This window comes from Perissodus microlepis, chromosome 5 (assembly GCF_051167445.1).
Source record: "Perissodus microlepis isolate ML-2025 ecotype Zambia chromosome 5, ASM5116744v1, whole genome shotgun sequence".
In the NCBI taxonomy this organism is placed as follows: domain Eukaryota; kingdom Metazoa; phylum Chordata; class Actinopteri; order Cichliformes; family Cichlidae; genus Perissodus; species Perissodus microlepis.
Window position 1 is genome coordinate 29,555,383 of NC_140465.1, and position 22,069 is coordinate 29,577,451.

General features: G+C 39.0%; 1 protein-coding gene across 1 annotated transcript; it reads right to left on the reverse strand.

Moving 5' to 3' along the window:
* Window positions 1–1,078: 1,078 nt before the first annotated feature.
* On the reverse strand, window positions 1,079–21,822 carry slc2a1b (solute carrier family 2 member 1b). The gene is made up of 10 exons (XM_084929261.1): window positions 21,357–21,822; window positions 10,227–10,322; window positions 6,228–6,388; window positions 5,876–6,116; window positions 5,589–5,751; window positions 5,307–5,494; window positions 5,079–5,183; window positions 4,812–4,913; window positions 4,514–4,717; window positions 1,079–3,923 (listed from the first exon to the last, which is right to left on the reverse strand). Exons 1-10 carry the CDS (start codon window positions 21,369–21,371, stop codon window positions 3,726–3,728), a joined length of 1,473 nt encoding a protein of 490 aa, XP_084785387.1. The 5' UTR covers window positions 21,372–21,822; the 3' UTR covers window positions 1,079–3,725.
* Between the last annotated feature and the right edge of the window lie 247 nt (window positions 21,823–22,069).

The window sequence follows — 22,069 nt, forward strand, 5'->3', positions numbered from 1 at the left end:
TCATCAAACACAGAGGCTGCTAACAAATTTGCATGCACAACTCTGATCTGAGGAAAAGTGTAAATTTGCTTACAACAGGGGTCAGCTAACCCTGTGTGCAGAACATGTTCTGACCTCTGAGGATTTTCCTACCCTCCCTTCTTCCCTCTCGCTGTAATCAATAACAGCGGGACAAGAAGCAATGTCATAGTTTTATTTACCCGCAAACATGTCTGTGAACTGGCTGATCTAATCCATCAAGGAGTGTGAGGGATTTATATTCATAATAACAAGGGAGGTAGATATCGAAGTTGCACCGAGAGTCCCGTGGACTGAGGGCCCCTGTGCTTTGTTCCACCTTGAAGGTCAGGCTGCCTAGCTGCCTGATAGGCAATGAATGCCCATGTGCCAGGGCATGATCAAACATATTCAAATACTTGTATTTTCCAAGGCCTCCCCTGTATCTCATTAGTCTGTATTTGACTGTGAGTGACCTTGAGAATTGTAGAAAAAATTCACAGGAACAAACCAGGATTTCAAAATGCATTATTTGTTCTCAAGTTCTTTTTGCTGACAGTTTAAATGTTAAAGGTCAAAGATGATTGATAATTATCACATTTTAATGTTTGTGGGTGTGTGACTGCAGCTCTGGAGAGAAACTATATCTGATAAAGGTGTAATAAGAGATGTCTCTGAAAGGCACTAAATGATGAAGTGGTTCTCTCGCTCTTTACAGATGGCTAGAAGAAATGAGTGAAGTCAGGCATGTCGCAGGTAATCACAAATGTAATTGCATCCATTTTGAGGTTCGCCACGGCACTTAGCAACAGCTCATATCCTTTTCATTGACCTCACTGTAGAGAGAAACGACGAGACTCAGGCCAACAAACAAGTAAATCAAATGACCAAACAAGTAACTTTCCTGTGTAACCAAGGGGCAGGGTTTGGGTAAAGTTGGCGAGTTTATGGGGATTGAACAAGCCTCGAGTGGCCACTAGAGGAACTCCAGTTTTTGGTAGCTCTGCCTCTTATTCAGCCACTGATGTTGCTGCCTGGTTAAGTCAAAAAAGAGCTAAAAACTGAGCCAAAAAACTTCAAATTAATACTTGTGATTTCTTTTATTAAGCCAACACTATTTCATCTATTAAACTGCTCACTGCACCAACCACCACAATTTATATTTCTCCAACAAAAGTAGCATTCCAACACCATCACTATTACAAAAATTACATTATGCTCTGTGCTCTAAAATGCAACCACTAATGAAAATAATCCTAACATGTAAATTCTGGAAAAGTATGATAGTATCATGAGGCCACAAGAGTATATTCAGCCATCAAATCAAAATGATACAGATACAGTAAAATATATCTAGGTGCAAAACAATGTTCATCACTACAGTACTAATAATTTAACTATCAAAAGGTCTTCTAAAAGGTAAAGATTTCAGACGGTAGGAGTGGGTGAAGGTTAACTGAGGGATATTTACAACATCCCATGTTTTCAGTCCACCAACCTGAGCCACAAGATTTTTGAAAGGCCACATAAAAAAATTCAATGCCCAAGCAGATATGTGACTATGTACATAAAATACAGTTTTTATACTTGCAATAGGCATCTGTTTGCGTGGGGAAGTGCATCTGCTGGTGCCTTTACATGATTTTATTGCTGAAGATGTGTGAAAGCAACACAAAGGCACACAGTGAATAAAGTGAATGCTTTCTGTGTGAATGAAAAGGCAAATTTGTGCTTTAAAGAGCTACTATATACAACAACTGACAACGATTTATGGAATGATTTTAAGGATTTCGACTACTGTGTTTGAGTTGGATCAGTGTTCTCATCTACCAATGAATATTATCATATTTACACACAAGTTTTCTAGGTGAGTACACAAAAACTGTAATGAATATAAACAAATGGTACAACAGCAATTGTTTCCATTCACATAACATTGAGCAGTCCATCAGCAGTACTTCAGTCTGTTTTTAGTAACAAAGACTCCACCCTGTCAGAAATATGTTGAAATAATCTCATTATGCCTGATATATATGATATAAAATCAGGTATAATATAAATGTGAATAATAAAGTGCTGTTAACGGGTAATTTTCCTCTAATTATGCATTTAAACATATGATTCAGCAGTAATTGACAGCAACTTGGGCATTTACCTAAGCTGCACAGGTAAGTTAAGTAAAATAGATGACCAAAAGAGAGTTTGAGCTACTCAATACTGCAGAATTCAGAAATAAAAGCAAAAACACAGACCTTGCAGAAACACAGACCATAATATAGTTGTTCTGAATGTTTGACCCAAGAAAGATGAAAGCGGTTTTCGAACAACGAAAGATCTCCAAAAGGCTGACGTTCATTTTAGGCCACATTTTTTCTTTTTCTTTCTTTTTGTTTTTATGAAAAAACGTTTGTTTGTCACTGAATAACAGCATGTAACACTAGAATGCATGATAGCTCTGAAGCCAATTCACCAGACTATGTTAGCTCAGGAGGTAATCTCACCACAAAGATACAGAGAGAGAAGATCCTACACCGAGAGAGAAGAAGCTCTCTGTCTGGATCAGGTTAGTCTAACCTGAAGCTGTACCAAAGTGATAAGGCTGAAAGACTGAGGGTTGTATTAGACAGGCACTTAAACAGACACATTTTCTGGGTTTTGTGGGGCAGACTTTTGGTTTTATGGCTGCTGATTGCAAGTGGGCACTTGTGTCATGGATGGATGATTTATGTATTCAACATTACTGCCAAGTTTAGCTCTCTGGTAGTGATCTGTGTAGATACTGTTCCCTATTTCCAATTTCTTCATTTGAACTGTGAAAAAGGAATGGTGTAAAAAATAAATAAATACAGGAATGGAGAATCAATTTTGGTTCTTTTTGCATATTTATCTAGATATCATTTCCTCATGAGCAAAAATATTGTACAAAAAAATACAATGTTCTATAGTTTTCTACCAACAAAGAGTAAAAAGAGTAGTAGTTACATATATGTATAATTTGTGAAGTGTTGTTGCTAATTTAAATTTCATCATGCAAAAATTAACATTCTCATCATCTCACACCCAAATATCACAGTTTTTGTATGCAGTAACTTTCTCGGTAAAAGATACATAAATAACTTATTACTTTTCAGCAGAGTATTGGGACCTTTTTCTAAGGGCAGTGCCCCATCTGGTGGAGTAACATAGTCAAGTTGTGCAGCATCAACAGTGCCAGAGTGTACAGTAACACAGCAATACAGTATGATCATTTAAAAAAGACATTTTTTGCACAGTGAACTTAAGCTACAGCGCTCTTTAACCAGATAGTCGCTAAAAAATCACTGTAACAGGTGACAGAACAGCACATATCAGTAAAATATTTAGTGAGGGGGAAAAAAGATGTTAAAAGAGGCCAGTTGATTGCAGACTTGGCTTTTCCTTCTGTAAAAATATCTTTAAAAATATTAAAACCTTCCCCACCATCCTAATCTCTCCACTGTATATTTTCTGCCAGGCGACGCGGTGCTCATCGAGTTCTCGTTTCTATGTGTGACATGAAAGCAGCAGCAGAAGACGTCGTGGCAGAGCGAATCACACAGGTCTGTTCTGTTTGGTGGTGAGGACACCTGAAATGTGGTGACAGTGTGAAGAATATACTATCAGTGTATCCGTCTACTTCGAGTCAGCAGACTCTTCTCCTTTGCTGTTGATCTGAGAAAGAGTTTGTTGGAAAGTTCAGTCCCAGACGCTCAGAGCTGCGAATCAGCTCCCAGGCTGTTGAGCTCCTCCGGTGTGTGCTTCTCTGCCATGGCAGCAGTCTGACGGAAGCCGGCTGCGATATCATCAAATGTCCGGCCCTTGGTCTCTGGCACTTTGAAGTAAGTGAAGATGAAGAATATGACCAGTAGCACAGTGAAGATGACAAAGACGTAGGGACCGCACGCGCTCTGCGAAGAGACACAAGAAGCAAAACAAAAGATATTAGATTGATCAACTTATTTGTTAGTACTTAGAAGCAATTCATCTTTCACAATTCTGTTTTGTATCTTGAACTCAGTATCATACATAAGCACTGATTGATTGATTGAATTTGAACATGACTAAAATATCAACAAAATACACTTTAACAATAACGAAACAAAGGAGGAGTTGCTACAAACACAGACTTAAAGGTAAACTCATTTGATCCTACCTCAATATACAATATACATGTATAATTACATACAGTTATGTAAGTCTACACACAAATTTCAAGCATAAAAATCCTAATAAACATAAAGCTAAATGTTGGGTTTAACTGTGCCTGTCTGTAGAACAAATGAAATGTTTTGTTTAAAAAGGGCTCAACTCATATCTCAAATCTGGCTACAAAGTATGTGTTTCATTTACAGTGACAGACTCTTGGTATAAAATGAGGAAGTCATCATTAAAAAGAACCTAGTTCAGCTTTACTATTTGACACAACCGGTCCAATAAATTAAGTCAGTAACAAATGCAAGAGCCTATGTTTTTGTGATAGTTATGTACTTTTACTCACCGCAACATACTGGAAGCCCATTCCCACTATAAAGTTGGCAGTCCAGTTGGAAAAACCAGCGACAGCAATGGCTGAAGGCCTGGGTCCCTGTGAGAACAACTCTGCCACGATGAACCAAGGGATGGGACCCGGCCCGATCTCAAAGAATGCCACGAAGGCAAAAATGGCTACAATGCTTACATAAGACATCCATTTGAGTTGCTCCTGCAAAAATACAAGAGGAAAGTTTTTGAAAGTTGCACGTCAAAGTCATAAATCAGGTGACACTGAAGTGTGCCTTTGTCAGGAATACACCTACCAGCAGAGCCATAGCAATAGTCATGAGGATGGCTGATCCAGCCATTCCCAGCAGCCCCAGTAGGTGCAAAGACCTGCGCCCTGCTCGTTCTACGACAAACAGCTACAAACACAAAGAAATGAGGAGAAAGGTCAGTGTACCATATACATGCTTTGTATCACAAATCTGATTACAAGGGACCAGAATAATTTTTGAATTGTGCTTTGGTAGAACACAATCTGATGTTTTTGACACCTATAATGCTATTTTGTGTACTGCTGTACTCACCGACACCACAGTGAAAGCTGTATTAACCACACCGGCTCCAATGGTGGCATAAACGGGCTGCTCAACTCCAGCTTTCGTAAAGATACTAGTGGAGTAGTAGAAAACCTAAAAACAAACAAGTTGACATGTAGGTTGGTTCAGGATATTATCTCCTGATATCAACTTCACAATTTCAGTGGCAGTCTTTAGAGGGAATAATCTGAATGACATGTAGGTCTTGAAACTTACAGCGTTAATACCAGACAGCTGCTGGGAGAGCTGCAGCATGACAGCAATGAGCAGTGGCTGACGGTAGAGGGGCGAGCGGAAAAGCTCCAGGATGGTCACCTTCTTCTCCCTCATCATCTGCCGGCTCTCCTCCTTCATTTCCTGCATGTCAGCACTCACATCAGTGGTGCCCCGGAGCTTCTTCAGCACTGAAACATGTAAGAAAAAAACACAACAGATGATTTAAAATTAACTTATGTTTACACATATGCCGGCTTGTATGACTTGTATGTATGTGCTCACCGCATTTGGCCTTGTTCTCTTCGTTCTTGTTGATGAGCAGGAATCGGGGGCTCTCTGGGCAGAGAGGCAGCAGGACGCACTGTATCACAGCAGGGATGAAGAGGAAAGCCAGGAGGAGAGGCCACAAGTTCTCGTTTCCCATGATCACTTCCAATCCAAATATCTAAAACCCACACAGACGCTAATGAACCACCTGCATAGCTCCTAGCAACCACCAGTAGAAACAATTTATCACAGGATAAGACATATCACAAGACAACGAATGCCACAAATACATATTCACCAACCTGTGCAATGAGGATTCCAATGACAATGCCCAGCTGGTGTAGCGTGCCCAGGGCTCCTCGTAGGGCTGTTGGGGAAATTTCACCCACATACATGGGCACGAAACCTGTGGAGAGGCCACAGTACAGCCCAACCACAAAACGGCCAATGATGAGCATTTCCCACGACTTTGCCATCTTTGAAAAACCCATCAGAACGGCCGAGATAAAAGCCAGAATATTGGCCATGAGCATAGAGTTCCTCCTGTAGACATCAAAGAACAAGATACAATTTAGACAAATTAAATGCAGGCAGGCTCTCAGCAAAGCACTAACATGCTGTTTAATACTAGCAGTGACTCAGTGTGTTGTTTACCTCCCCAAGCGGTTAACAAAGAGTCCTACTGAGAATGAACCAAAGATGCCACCGACAGAGAAGACAGAAACAGCGATGGACCACACAGCTGTCAGGGAGCTTTTGGGAATGGGCTCATTGTAACGGTGATACCACGTTTGATTGATGAAGTTCTCAATAATCTAAGAAAGACACATTTCATTGTTACTTTTGTTTCCAAGGATTATAAACAGGATAAAATCTATCATACAGAATCATTTAACACATCCACAAATCCCACTGTTGTCATAGTTGTAATGTGATCATTCCAGTTAAATAAACATGTCTACATCAGATCACACGCTTGAGATTTTCCTCTTCTGAACCCTGCCACATAGCTGAAATGCCACTTTACAGCCAGCTGATGGCAGCACTGTATAATCACCAGCATTTCCTGGCCACCAGGAAGTTTATCAGACACGGGTGTCAGGTTTCACGTCCCCTCCCTTCACTGTGTCACCACATCCCAGTGTTGACAAACACACCCAGGAGTGCGGGTGACGGTGCTTAAAAAGCAATGCCTGCTTCTGTTTCTGTGAGTCACGCTGACACCTCTGGCATGATTCAAAAAGGTCACTACCCAGTCCACAATGCCCCGTAAATGACTTCACCAGTATAGTTCTACTGCAACCAAAATCTAAGTCTGGATCTTCTGGATCATGTGCCTTTGAGCTCGTGCAGCACATTTTTTTTGAGGCACTCTGCAGTTAATCTAGTCCCGGAGATCGTGATGTACTAGAGATCAGTGACGGCATGTGGAAAAAAAAACAAACTCTGAGATGTCCTTATTAGCAGTTATGAATAGGAGGCTTTGGCTTGTCAAGGGCTTTTCTGTAGTGGAGGGATACATATTAAATGACACTCTGACACTGTTAACACGGAGCCTGGGTCACATCCACTATCAACTTACACTCACAAGACCTTGTTGGTGATAAGTATGTATGGTATCATATACTGTACTGTCCCCCTTGCCTTCATCCCATCACGTCTGCCCTTTAAAAAGAACACGTTCACAGAGTTTATGCAAGCAGAGATCGAACATAAACAAGTACTTTACTTAAGTGCTGTAGTTTAGCAAAGCTGATGGAAAAGAGCAAAAGTGTAAGGAGAAAAGTATGTATTTACACATGATCTCCATCAGCTTTTAAGTTCATATGAAGCTGGTTGCACACAGTTGTTTACTTATGCATTCAGAATTACAGAGCAACACAATCTCTCATTTGGTAGTAAGACATTTTAAGGTAAGACCTTATTCACTGTCTTAAAAGGAGATGTACTATGCAAAGTCATCTCTTTTTGGTTTTTTCATTACATTCGCAAGTCAAAGACCAACACAGTATAACTTTTTTTCCTTTATCCTTGGATTAATAAACGAATATCTTAATAAACTACTGCTTTTTTAAAATTCCTTGTTACTCTGAAACGTTGTATTCCAGTTCTGTTTCAAGCATGGTTGTGTTTGTATTACCAGCTTTATTAGCTCTCCTATTTCACTGGTCCATGAAATAGGACACCATGACACCATCAGGGAAGGTACTGTTCCCTAAAAGGGGGCGTGGCCAGCCTATCTGCTTTTAAAGCTACAGACACTAAAACGCAAAACCTGTGGAACAGAAATAAAAACCAGAGGTAAACTGGTATGAACTAGGTATGAGCTGAAGAGTGAAAGGCACATCCTGGGCACAGGTGAATCTTAAATTAAGTTGCAAGTCTCCCGTTTTGATCTCTACCAACTCCTAAAGGAAAGCATCTGGCTCATTAGGCTCCTAAATGCTCAAACAACTGTCAACTAACTTTGTTTTGAAATTTGTGCTGGACCGTGTAGTTTTTCTGTGGGTTTTTGAAGCTTCATCACTGCCTGCATTAACAGTTTGATCTGAAAAACCAAAGAAAGAGCTCTGCAAAACTAAAAGCAAACTCCAGGTTTAAGTAATGAAACAGTGTTTTCAACTCTACAAACAACATCTTTTACATGTTTTTCCACTGCCATCTTTTAATGGTTACTTTAAAACTCTCACAAACTTTAACTTGTTAGCGACAAATTACAAGGTGGCCCTTGAAAAGTTACATAATTGGTTTTTGTTCTCTAATCTCAATAGGCTACACAATCCAAACCACCAGCTGGCCTAAAGTACACATTGTGAAAACTGTCTATTCATGCTGACTGGCCTTCAGCCTTGGTGATGAAACTGGCTGGGGACCAGGCTGTCAAGGTAAGCAATGTATTCAGCACACACAGGATAAAAATACTGAAAAAGGCAACAATAATATAGTTTCTCTTGTTTTAAGACCTTTCTAATTAAAAAGCACTAAAATAGATGTGAACTACATAGTTATATTGTTTCAAAAGGAGAAATCTTTAAAGAAAAGTGAAGCACCCTCCCTCCTGCAATACATCCAATGAGCCTACATTCAGGTGTTGATCAGGCAAACATTCAATGGCTGGAGCACAGGACAGCCTGAACAAGGCCCTTGAAAAGGCGTATCTAATCAGAGACACTCCAACACAGTACAAGGCTTGCGTCACAGGCAGTAGCAGCATTACTGCAGCCTTTATCACACATATGAACTGAAGAAAGAGGTGGTGGAGATAATCTTAGGTTCTGCTACTATACAAAAAACACAACTTTTTTGTGAAATTGTAGCCTCAGAGGTCATAATTAGAGTCTTTACTATTGCCATTGCTCAGACATGTGTTTCTGTGTGTCTGTAAGCTTAAGAACTAGGCTGGTTTTTTGGGAAGGGAAATCAAGGGGACAAGTTCACACTAGCCCACTATGTAATAATTACCCCTCCCTGTGCCACTCACAAGACACGCTGTAGGTGATTATATGATGATGAACACGTGTTGCTAATAGTGTAGAGAAAGATTTGAATACTATTAGCAACAAGTTGTGACGTTTTATTCTTGAAAATAACATAAGACTGTGTTCAGCTTCTTAGTTGTGACGATTTAACACATTTTATAGTTTATGCGCTTTAATTATTTTTCTTTTACATATTTTAGACCACATTACTATCATGATAATCTAATATGATAATCAGACTCTTAGTTTTATTTCACGTCACACTTTTATTAATATTAAAGGAATTTAGTGGACTGAAAGCTTCTCTAATTGAAAAGGGTCCTCCATATCAAGGTTGAGCATAACAGAGAACAGCTCAGTTTAGGAGGGTCTGTCTGGGCCTCCTTCCTAGTACCTCTGTGTGGGTCAAAGATAACATAAAAGGAGTGGAGCTCTAGCCTGTCTGGAGACACACCTATTACCTGCAGAGAGTAGTCTGAGTAGCCATAGGGTGTGTTCAGACCAACGCAAACTGAGCTGACAGTAGTTCTCACACACAATGCGACACAGGCATTCCTTAGGAAATGAATGTCTTTGCTGTACCTTCCTGTTAATAAATCGACTGTCTGACTTAGTCTTCTGGGGGGCTTTGGAACATTGTTTTTGTGATCTTCTTTTTGTTACGGGGATAAGTCACTGTCTGCCTCCTAAATTTAATTTCTAAATTTCATTCTCAAGCATTTGCCAGCTGGCTTCTGGTCAAAAGAGGTCCATGTTTGGGCATAGACACTCTCTGCTGCTCTCTGTTGATCCAGATGTCCTTGGACCCATTAGGCCTAAATTCAGCTATTATTACCTCACCTCTTAACCTACACCCTCCCTTTTCTGCGATGTTCTTCAAGGCAGCGAGTGAATTAACAGCCAACTGTGGAACAAAGTTGGATAGTTGGAAAGCACTTGATTAGCTTGATTGATTTTTGCAGACCCGGAGATTCTGGACATTTTTTGGAAACCCTGGTTATTTTATGGTTATTCTGAAGGCTGTACTTTGTGTTCCTTCGTCTGATATGACAATAAACACTGAACGAACACCTGTTGAAACCAAAAACTTTCAATTTGAACCTTTATGACAACAGCCTCTTGTTCATGCCTCACTCTCCCTTAGCTTTTTGTAATAAAACAGTTTACAGCTCACCTTCTGGGGGGCGTTGATAACACCTGTGTTGTAGCCAAACTGCAGGGAGCCAATCACCGCAGTTCCAACACTCATCAACAATGGAAGCGTTATTTGCTGAAAGAGAACAGGGAAAATATTGTCAGTAAAGATACCAGTCTGACCAGTTAATCACATTTTACCAAGCGATTAAAAAACATTTGTGTCCATGAGCTGGCACAGCATTACTTGCCCAGAAAATCCCACAGATCTCAGTTTACTGACCAAGAATGGAATTGATGACAAGTACATTTTCCACCCTGATGTAGTTATTATAATGTCTAATGAACACACTGTTAAGATTTCCTGAAATATTTTAAAGACACTTAATATACTGCTACAGTACATAAAACTGTGAATATGGAGCATAAAAGATGTTTATTCCAAACAGACAAACAGAGAAAAAAGAGAAATCCACCGTCAAGCTGTAACTATGTCTGTTGAAGACATTATTAACAGACTGAGATGAATAATGGATCATACAAACATTTTTAGGTCTGAGGGGGGTCACAGGTTTGTCCTTTCAAAAGCTTTCCAGATTTCTGAGTAAAGCTGCCTTGTGAAAAACGTCCAGGTCAGACTCAGGTCTACTGATCTTATTGTCTGTGCTCTTATTCCTGTTATTACAGAGTTCATTTTTAGCTTGATCTCACCAGAGCCCAGTAGATTAGAAGAATACCAAGAAGTTAACAAACCAGTGCATGGTATGTCGCTCTCAGTTGTTTCCAGTTCGCAGACAGGGAAGCAAACGCCTCGAGCTACTGTCCACCAACACTAGGGCTGCCACGATTAGTCGACTAGTCACGATTACCTCGACTATCAAAATCGTCGACGACTGATTTAATAGTCGACGTGTCGTTTGAAGCTTTGTAAGATCCCAAAAGACGCAGGAATAAGTAGTAGGATTTAAGAGTGTAATAACGGACTGAAACAGAAGATGGCAGCACAGCATGTACAAGGATGCCAGCTGCCGTTAAGCCCCGAAGAAGAAGAAGCTGTGTCCCAGAATTCATAGCGCAGCCCAGCTCAGTTTCCAACAATGGCGGCAGCTAGTTAGTTTTAATATTACTCTTATTATTCTTTCTGGGTCACAAAATAAACATTTAGCATTTTTTCAGGCGATAATGTAGCTGTGTAAACCTCAAATATCTGCTCAGTTTATCAAGACACCACATATTTTCAAAAGCGTTACCCACTAGCTCAATAGCTAGCCGGGGGCAAGGCTCACTAGAGCCCGTGAGAACACCGGACACCCGGCAAATCGTTTTCAAACCCACTGCCATCTTTCGCTACTCAGGTTAAACATATATAAGTCACTTAGATAACTTAAAAATGTTATTGTTTGGCTTTTTTTTTTGTATTATATTTGTTCCTGAGTAAATCGGTTTGGCTGAGATTAAAATTATAGTTTTTACACAGCTGAATAAACGTCAAGCAGACAACCAATTATCAGATGCTCGAGAATATACTCCGTTATATTTTAGATAGCAAGGAGTTTATTAAACTTCACCGAAACAATCTGCAAATTTCATTAAAATTTGATCAACTATCATCTTGTCTTTATTTTTAGTTAGCACATACCTTAAACACTTAAAGCTGTAAGCTAATGATAGTTATATAAGAGCAGATGCATGCTGGTGCAATAAGCTGTACGTTGTACGTCCAGTGGATGATGATCTGATTAGTCGACTAATCGCAAAAATAATCAGTGACTAGTCGACTATCAAAATAATCGTTTGTGGCAGCCCTAACCAACACTGACCCCTTTTATCATTTCTGCTTCAGCTAACTGTGCATATGACCACCTCTGAGTGCTAGTTTTCTGAAAACGTCGGTTAAACTGTATACCTTAACATTGCATTTTCTTATTTATCTCAAAAGGCTTCACATACTCAAGATTAAACTTCAATTAAATCCAGTGTTGCTTACTATTCCAATCCTTCATTTCCTTAAAACCAGTCATCTTGTTGATGATTAATGTTTTTTTATCCTACCCCGCGTGATTCGTGCCAAATCCTTTGGTACAGTGATTCATAACAGATACCTTCCTTGTATTTTGGCAACAAAGGATCTGACCTTTATGAGAGTAGATGTCACCTCAACGTGTCATTGTTTTAACTTGAGTATCCTGAAGAAACCTAGTTTTAGTTGTAAGTATTTTTATATTCAAACCCACTGAACTGATTAAGAGATGACACAAATCAAGGATCTCTCCTTCGCTTAGCTATTACATTTTTTAATAATCTCAACTCCACCTTGAAACACCAGCAGAAAAAGTTTCCAATGGCCATTCAAGTCTAAGAAGTCAAGTAAAATGAACAAACATGAGGTAAAAAGGAGGTGAAAAATCACCTTGTCTAAAGGTTGTTAAAGTCTTTAACATGGAGCAGTGCAGAATGACATTTGTTCCTAATTTCACGGCCAGCGAATTTACAAAGCTAATCAGGTAGAAAATTTGAAATACATTTCACATTGCTCTTACCAAGAACTTTTATGAGGAAACCATAATAATGTGCCATTGTCCACATCTCAGTGATGTTCTACAACATTCTGATCTGGTGACTGAAAATCAATCGTGGTTTCGTGACTACCATTTCAGATTACTTCTATTCTTATCACTCTGGTGGTGGCCATCAGAAGACTGTCAATTATGGCCAAAAAGGAAAACACATAACCAACAACACTCAGATAGGCTGTGGCATTTAAAGGTGAATGAATAGGGGCCCAAGAGTTGCCAAGAAAAGATTTCCTCATGATTGCGCCATCAGTCACCTGAACTGCTAACACAAGGCTGATTGGTTCCATTGATTTGTGTTGTTGAGCGAAATGCCTCAGAACTGAGATTCTGCTGATAAGCCTATGTTTTTGGTTTCATATCATATCTGCCCAATTTCATTTAACTTCAGCCTTGTATTTCTCTTGGCTGGTATAAGTGTAACCTCACATGGCCTGCCTGTCTGCTCATTCATACATTATTCTTACACTCTACTAGAATACCTTTGCATGAATCACTGTTTAAATAATCCTCTCTGATTAATAATCCCCTTCCTTAAAGTCGTTCTTCTCTTTCCGCTTGCAAAAGCTCAGGTTTAAACAGCAGGTGACCAGAGATAATCTGCTTACAACTTAGGTGATCATATCCTCCCACGAAGTAGATATTGTTTCCTAGAAAGTTGATTCTGTTCATCTAGACGTTGTGAGAGGAAGGAATGTTTACTCACTCATCCAAGTGACTGATGAGTTACGAAATGTCTTTTCCTCTGAAAGTGCAACATCCAGATCAACCGAATCGACTTCATGGAATTTCCTTGCTTGAACGACTGAGCATGCATCAAGATCAGAGAAAATTTGGTTTAAAAGGGAGATGAAGAGAAAGATGGCACCAAGATTGAGTATAACATTGATAATCTTTAACTGTCACTTATGCAAAGGTACTTGACTTGAAAAGCAGAGAATAGTTCTCCTGAATTAAATCTTTTCGATATAGAAATATTTATCAAATTGACAAATGAAGTTGCAGAAGTTTGTGATTACTTAATGAGCTCTTTTTTTTTTGGCTTTTTTGCATCTTAACATCTTTGTGGGTCATAAAATCAAAACAGATTGGTAAAAGAAGCTTTCAGTAGTTATTCCAGCCTAATTTCACAATATTTTCAAATGACGAATATTTTTAAAGGAATAAAAAAAAACCCAAGAAAACAGCCCAACAGGTTTCTTTTTAAAAAAACAAAACATTCCTTATAAAGGATTTGAAAGGACTGCGCCTGTAATCAGCTCTGTAATGCCGCAGGTATTTAAACACAGGTATTCTTTGTGTTGTAGGCAGCTTGGTTACATCTAAAACTGTTTTTTATGGGGGCTGAAGTTCCTCCTCCAGAGCAGGAAGAAGAAAAAAGTCTGTGTGTGTTTTGAGAGGCAGTAACTTAAGCTCTGCTCAAACCAAAGAAGAAAAGAAAAAAATGAGGGCTTGGCTGAAGTCATTTACAGACCAGCCTACGCCTCTGAGCCAATAGCAGCTCTTCTCGGGAGCATGTCTAGGGAGGGTCACTAGGTTCATATATGTGTGTATAAACATAGATATACACACTCTTTTCAACACTGTGGGCAAATGAGCAGACCAATCATGACGGATGTCTGTCAGTTACAGCTACAAAAAAGACAAGAGGCAATTCAGTGACCTACCAGCTGTTTTTTACTCTAAACAGCTAAATCTTGACTGGCCCCTTTGGGGAAAGTCATGCTTTGAGTTTGTTTATGTCCCCTTTTGGGGACAGCTGCAATTATCTGCAAAAAAATGTAGAGCTGCAACAAAAAAGTAGGGAGAGCAGCATGTGTCCAAGTGAAATTGAAAACCCTTTCTGTAACATCTTTACCTTCAGCTTATAGGTGTTTCTGTGCAAGCCAGTCATTTTTATCCAAACATATACTTGACATCATTTTATCAGGCTGGAAATTATTTGTTCAATAAAACTGATTAATTGGCTTAGCCCAAAATGACTCGTGCAAGTTTCAGTTAAACCTCTTATAGGTGAGATCACTTGCACATGGGAACGAGAAGAGCAGTATAATGGATGACTTTCTCAAAGAGGAAACAATGAAGTCACATCCAAAACAACTCTACTCTATGTTTAAAAGCTCAGTGGCGACGGCTCCTCTGCTTTTGCTTCAGCTCTCCAGCTTAAAATCATCTCTTTCTCTCTCTCTCTCTTTCTCGAAATATGTAAGGCAGCTTTCACCTGTGTTAACATTCATAAATGGACTCTTTATGTTTGTTTATGGCTCAGAAAGGCATGACAAGTGCTGGTCATCACACACTGCATACCACAGCGTTTAACAGTCGGCTCTAATTACAGGAATTCACACTCTGGGGCGGTGCTACCACGAATATTCAAAAGCAATTTCAAAGAACTGTAAAAGAAAATGTAGAAAAGATAAAACTGTGTCTGTGACAGTAACAGAAGACAGACAGAACTCAACATGCACTTTTCAGATATAGATGAAAAAGTTTGGAGTTTACAAGTATGCCATTAAATGCTTATAAATCTTTTTTTTTTTTTTTTTAACTTTCAAAGGTATAAAAAGAAAGAATCTTACAAAGAAACCACAAAACATGGATCCTGGGGTCAAAGTATCATTACTTTCCTCCTCCCACACCTTTAAATATGCTCTAGGTACATGCAAATGTTCCCTCGTTGCATGGACAAAGTAAAGCAGCCAAATGCATGTGCAGTGAGGAAAAACCTGCAGAGTCATGGCTGTGTTTATGGTAGCCCTGGTTTCTTAGCAGCCCTTAGCTTGCTGCTCTTCCTGAGTGTAAACAGACAGACATCAAAGCTCATAAAGAATTATTAAAACAAACTGCTGAAATGGAAAAGCACAAAATGTGGATTTGAGCAAATATTAGCACATTAGCAGCTCCCATTCAACCATGCTGCTCCTTTTCTTAGCCCCTAGAAAACGTCTAAACATATAACGTATAAACGTCTAAAAGACATAATGATTTGTTCCCCAAATTAGGATCTATGCAACCACACAACAACAACAACAACATCCAGAACCTTCTAAAAAGTTGAAATTCAACAGACATGAATCATGACATTGAATCCTCACTTCCTACAACTATTTTTTAAACAATATAGTGTCTCTTTGTTCAGCTAAGCATCTAATCTGCTTAAACACAAAAAGCCAAAGGAGGAAAAGGAAACTTGAGCTCTGATAAACAAAACCAGCTGACATGAGGGTGACGTAAAATTTTGAAACCGCAGGGCGTTGTGATAAAATAAATATTTAAAGAAAATCTGGGGTTTGGCCACAAATTAGTGTCAACAGGAAATCCAACAGTGCTGCAAAAACCACTGAAGCAACGAGGTAACTGTTTACAGCTATTGTAGCTGCAGCAACTATAAAAATAATACTAACCAGTTCTATATAGTGCTAAAGAAGAAGACCTTTTACAGATACAAGAAAGTTAGCGATCAAAACATGCATTCTGCAGAAGCAATTATTTATAATTTATAAACATATCACACTATTTTTTAAATAGTGCATCGTTACTTATTGACCTAGTTACAAGATACTGAACTAAAAGTACATTTCCCTTTTATATGTAGCACAGCAGAAGTGTAAACTCAAATCAGACAGAATTTCTTCAGAAGCAGGTATGTGTGTGCCGAATATGACGAGATCATTTCACTGAGCAGTTTTTTAAAAACGGGGCCATCGGAAAAAAATCCATCTAGGCAGTTGTAACATTTTACTCCCTGCCAAAACTGAATAAGGTGTTTTGTACACTGCTGAATCTGTAACTCATCACAGCCACACTCCAAGAGGTTTCTTTCTCGTCAGTACGTGCTAGAGTCATGGTTTGGTTTACACACCTACCATCACGTCCCTCCACCACTCCAGGTCACCGCTGCAGTCTCAGCTTACACTGCTGTAGGGAACCCAATATGTGCCCTCCTCCTAAAGTCACCTGACTGAAACAGCACATCGTGCTCTGTGAGCACTGTTTCCAAATAAATTCCATGCTTCTTATAAGGAGAAAAAGTAAAAATACACCCTTGACATTATAATCTGGACCTCACAGCCCAGACACTATAGCAGACACAGATGCTTGCACTGTATTTATTATGGTATGTAAACTCCAAAGTAGCTTCATTCTATGCATGTTATGCAATTAATAACACATGACATAAATACTGCAATAATGACAGTTTAGCTTTGCAGATCCTAATATGGAGTACACTCTACTGTTGTTGTTTCTGTTCTAGTTGTTGTCATGTGAGATATTAGTCACCTACATGTTTGTCCTGTGACCCTTTACTGTCATCCTTAAAGACATCTTTTACCTCTAAATGCTGTATACAGTTAAAGTAAACAACATTTCAAGAGTGCCCGTTAATGCCTTATCTACCAGTACCAATGAAATTTCTGCCAAGCTCAAGTGAGATCAGATAAAAATGTATTTATAGCTGTGCTCTATGCTTGGGAATGTTAGTCTCACCATTGAAACCTGTACACTAATAATGTGTATGTGGTCCTTTATTTACTATATCATCTTAAATTGGATGTCAGCTGTTAAATGCAAAATAAACACCAGGAGACACAAGTCAAAGTTTAAATAACTGTTCACATGTTCCAAAGACTAAGCATTATTGTCAGTATCAGTATATTTAAAAGAAGGAATAACATATCCAGAAGCAAATAGGTAGAATAGTAATTACAATAAATACACAAATATTGATGCTGGATGGGTATTAATGATATAATTCTTAGACAAAGAAATAAAAGTGTATTTCTGGGCAGTAAATACTGCATACTTTAGTCCTATATCTTTTTAACCTGCATAAATAAATGATTACAATAGACAGTTTGTGCTGTTTCTGCTGGACAGTCAGAGGTGACACCAGACATTTAAAGGTCAGACATAAAAGTAATGCCCTTGGTCAGATCTAATTTGTTAAATAGAGCTAATCCCAGTGGAAAAATGATGTCAAAAGAAACCCAAAGGTACACTGTATTTCAACAGTAATTTGCAGAGTGACCAGAGGTGGGAGTGATGCAGTACAGTGAGCACTAATGAAGTGAATTAAACATGAACTCCTGCTTCCCTGTTCATCTCAATTAAACCCCCCCCTGGATCTCTTAATCCCTAGTTTTACAGTAAAGCCTCATTATGCCCCATTAATACATGGCTGACAGTTACATTATAAGACATACTGAAGAGAAGTAGTCACGCAGATGAAAGTTAATCTACTGGACTGTCTTAAAGACAGCAGGAACTGGCAATTGCCTGAAAGGCTGAGGACGCAGAGGAATCAATCGGGTGCAATTAAGTCTGTACAATGTGAAGCTGTTTTTTGGCACTGGATTCCCAATCAAAATACCTGCTGTTATGTTAAGGCTGTCAGGAATTTGACATTTTAAAGGGCCTCTCATTTAAACCAGAGCAGCCATATACTTGTTCCCAAACAGCATTTCATTCTTTGCAGAGAGAAATAAAAAGGCTGGGGAGACTTTTCAGTTCAAAACAAACCTGTCATTCACGATTTTTCTCTCTAGATGATGACGTTGGCAGGAAAAGAAAAAAAATACAGATAACCAACATATTTCATGTGCTTTAGTTGCCGGCTTAACCAAAATTTGATTTAAGACAAGAGTAAAACTGAATCAAGATTAAAAAAAGGAGATAAAATAAAATGAAGTTGTGTAAGTTGGAACTACAAACCACAAATTCACAATCAATGACAAAGTCCAATGTGCAAAATCAACAGGACCACACCTAGTACTTATGACTCTTTCTACAGTTGGTCCTTTCTGTAAACAGTCCAACGTAATGCTAAGCCAGGCATGAAAATCCTGAGCACGAGCTATCGATAAGCCCACATGTGCACAACTACAGTGCTGGAAGTAACAAATTGCAAAGATGACGTGAAAAGCGCCTGTGAGAAGAAAGCTCCAAGCTTCACAATCCTGGAGTTGGCAACTGTCTATTCCCTTGGTGAGCTCCCACTCTCTCTGGAAATCTGATGTGTTCATGTCACAGTGAAAAGTGGGAACAGTGAGAACTTTTCCCATCATGTCAACTGCAACCCATCCAGCTGATAGGCCACAATAGCACGAAGCAAGCAGTGGGAAAAAAAGCATGAACATATGAACAAACAGCTAAGGAAACATTTTCTGACCACCATGTCAGACTGAGCTGCCCTGGTGCAGCTCCACTGGGTTTAAATGGGCTTATATCAATGAGAAAGTAGGAGGGGGAAGAAGATTGAAGTCCTTTGCCTACGTGCCTCACTGTGTTGCATGCAAACGGTGACCAAAAAGCCACACGAGGACAGAGACAAGGTTATCAGGCGGCAGATAAGTCCGGGTTACTTCCTGAACAATGAGCATCACAGTCTATAACGAAAACTGAGTGATACCTTTAGATTGTCTAATCACCAGTCTGAAATCCAAAAACATGAGCTGATAATTGATTAGGCAATTAGTAGATACTGACAATAGTTACAGTTCATCACTCATGTCACCAATCTGGACAAGTTGAGCAAAAGTACCCAAAATGTGCTTGTTAGTTTTTTGCTTTTAATCAGTGTAAACTGATGATGGAGCAAGTCTGAAATCATCATATGACTGTCTGAGAACAAATCTTGCATATTTGGTCCTTTTTATCCAAAAAGCAATGAATTGATACCTACACAATAACATTTATTTGAGACACTTTTTTAAATTTGACAGGTTGTAAAAAATGAAACTGTACAACAGCGTGATAATTAGTGAGAGAAAAAAATTCACACATCTGGATACATGAATAATAATATGTAAATTATATGTAATATTCAGCTGACAGGATTGTTGATTACACAGTTGTTGCTTGACTTTATATTACATGTTAGATTTTTATTTTTATTACATTAATATCGTTATTATTATTATTATAGCCTCAAGTATCTTGATGCATTCTCAATCATCCAGCAAAGTAAATCTCCAAAAAGTTGATTCTGTTCATCTGGACGTAGCGTTTTGTGGGAGAAACGTTTCGTCACTCATCCAAGTGACTTAAGTGACCTCCCAGCCCATTGTTCCTTCAGTGGGCTGGTTTCAGTCATTATGCAAATGTACTGTTTATAAGATTGGGGAAACCTGCAGTCAGCTGAGACTGAAGAAGTCACTTGTATGAGTGACGAAACGTTTCTCCCACAAAACGCTACGTCCAGATGAACAGAATCAACTTTTTGGAGATAGCCTCAAGTAGCAACAGCTAAACTGATTCAAGACCTAAAACACATGGCATATTGACATGAATTATTTTTTGCTTTGAGATTATTTTGCTATCACTTTTTCTGCTGTAAACGTTTAATGTATAATGTCCATGTATGTGTATATATGTATTTCAAGTAGGCTTTTTACAGGAATAGACTCCCTAAGCTACAGACTGCAGTGACAAATAGTGCATCACAACTGCACACACACGTATGGAAGGCTGACACATGGCAGTGCCTCTCGTCTTGTTTCAAGGAAGAATTCAATCATAAAAAATCCCCTATTAAAATTATGGCATCAAATACTGAATCATAATCCACATTTTGTGCGGGTACCTAAAGAAATACTTTATATTAAATATTAATCAACTTTGACTTTAAGTTCAGGAACAATATCATGATATTGATATTTGTAGTAAAACAAAGTTGTTTCCTGGGGTGTAAGACACTGCCAAGCCTTTACTTTGGAATGCTTTTTGCTTTGTTCCTGTTGGAAAATTTTGCAGTATAGTGTTACGTGGATTGGGGTTTTTCCTCCATATACAAAAACTGACACAACCCGGGGAGCTTTTGACCTTCCACTTTTTCAGCTCTTTTACAAGTGTATAATTTTTTTCATTGTCCTGTAGTTATTGGGACAGAAAGACACAATAAAAGAGTGTAAGGAGAGTATGATCTTCCATTTATGTTTTTTTGCATTTACAAAGTGACAAAGTGAGGGAGTTGCAAAAGTTAAAAAGCTTCATTCAGATAAAATACCATATTTCAAATGACACCTCTTGTCACAAATATTTTAGGCCCTAACACACACACACACACACAAATACACACACACACACACACACACACATATATATATATATATATATATATACACACACAAGTAATATTATATTATGATTATTATGATTATCATTATTATTATTATTATTGTTATAATTATTTATTTGGTTGTTTATGTTGGCTCAAAAGTGTCACAGAAATTGGGCTGGACCCTGAATGCCCCAAAATGCCGCATGGCGATGACTACCACAAGTGCGACGTGACGCACAACAGAGCGCGATAACCCTTAAAAGCCCCTAATTAATATCATAGTAATAACATAATAGACCATAACTAAGGTTGTGCGCAATTAACCCAATAAAACATGAAAATGCACTTAAAAAGGTGACTTGTAGCAGTATAGCAGGTCACCCGGTTCACCCCAGAATGTAAATATTAGCTGCATCCTCGCTGACGCCACATTTAGGAGAGGCGCCCTGTGAGCGCTGAAGCTCTCGTTCACGGACTGAACGAAGCTAACACAGACCGGACAGGTTTGACAAGGAGTGAACCAGTGAAGTGTAATTACCTTTCCTTGATCCATGGCAGTGCAGGGAGTTATTTCTTCTTTTTCCTCTTCTATTTCTTCTTCTTCTTTGTTTCGGCTTTTCTTTTGTCGGAGCTGAATACGATGGAACAACTTCCTGGGGGTGTCCCGGTGGGTTTCGTTCACAAATCAGTCATCCCCAAAAGTTTTTGTTCCGCGGAAATGACCTCAAACTTCAGTCCAGTTCTTTCTTGCTTTCTTTCTATGAAGAAATTATTCAAAGGTCTTTCTGATATAAAAAGAAAAAAGCCGGAGAAGCTGTGGCTGGAGACCCGCTCCCGTTATTTGTCTCCTGCTTCTTTTGTAACTTACGAGCTTCAGCAGCTTTAATTTACAGCTTCGGTGCTGGGTAAAGTTTTCCAGGATGAATCCTAAGTGTCTTGTGCTGCTGGAGTAGTACCGCTGTCACGATTATGAAAACAGCTCTTAGGCACATGAGCCGGTTTAGTGTTCATATACAAATTGTTTCTGACGCAATAAGTAGTAGGCGTGGCGCTAATGAAGGAGGTTGGTCCTGTTTGCAGCCAATGATGGGCATCAGAGGCAGGGAGGACGCGTGGTGAGACTGCACGCACGCTGTGGTGGAGGTTGAGTTATGACTGTCGTACCTTCTTGTTGAATTTCAGATCAAAAATGTAAGTTTCTAGTGCTAATTCTTTCAGCTGTTTTTACCAATAACTACAAAATTAATATTT

What these genes read in the sequence shown, in the direction of transcription:
- slc2a1b (XM_084929261.1), bottom strand. An exon ending in AGAGAACAAGGCCAAATGCG is followed by an intron (nt 5,495 to 5,588) that starts GTGAGCACATAC and finishes TACATGTTTCAG; the next exon opens with TGCTGAAGAAGCTCCGGGGC. An exon ending in TGGGCTTCCAGTATGTTGCG is followed by an intron (nt 3,924 to 4,513) that starts GTGAGTAAAAGT and finishes GTCTCTTCGCAG; the next exon opens with AGCGCGTGCGGTCCCTACGT.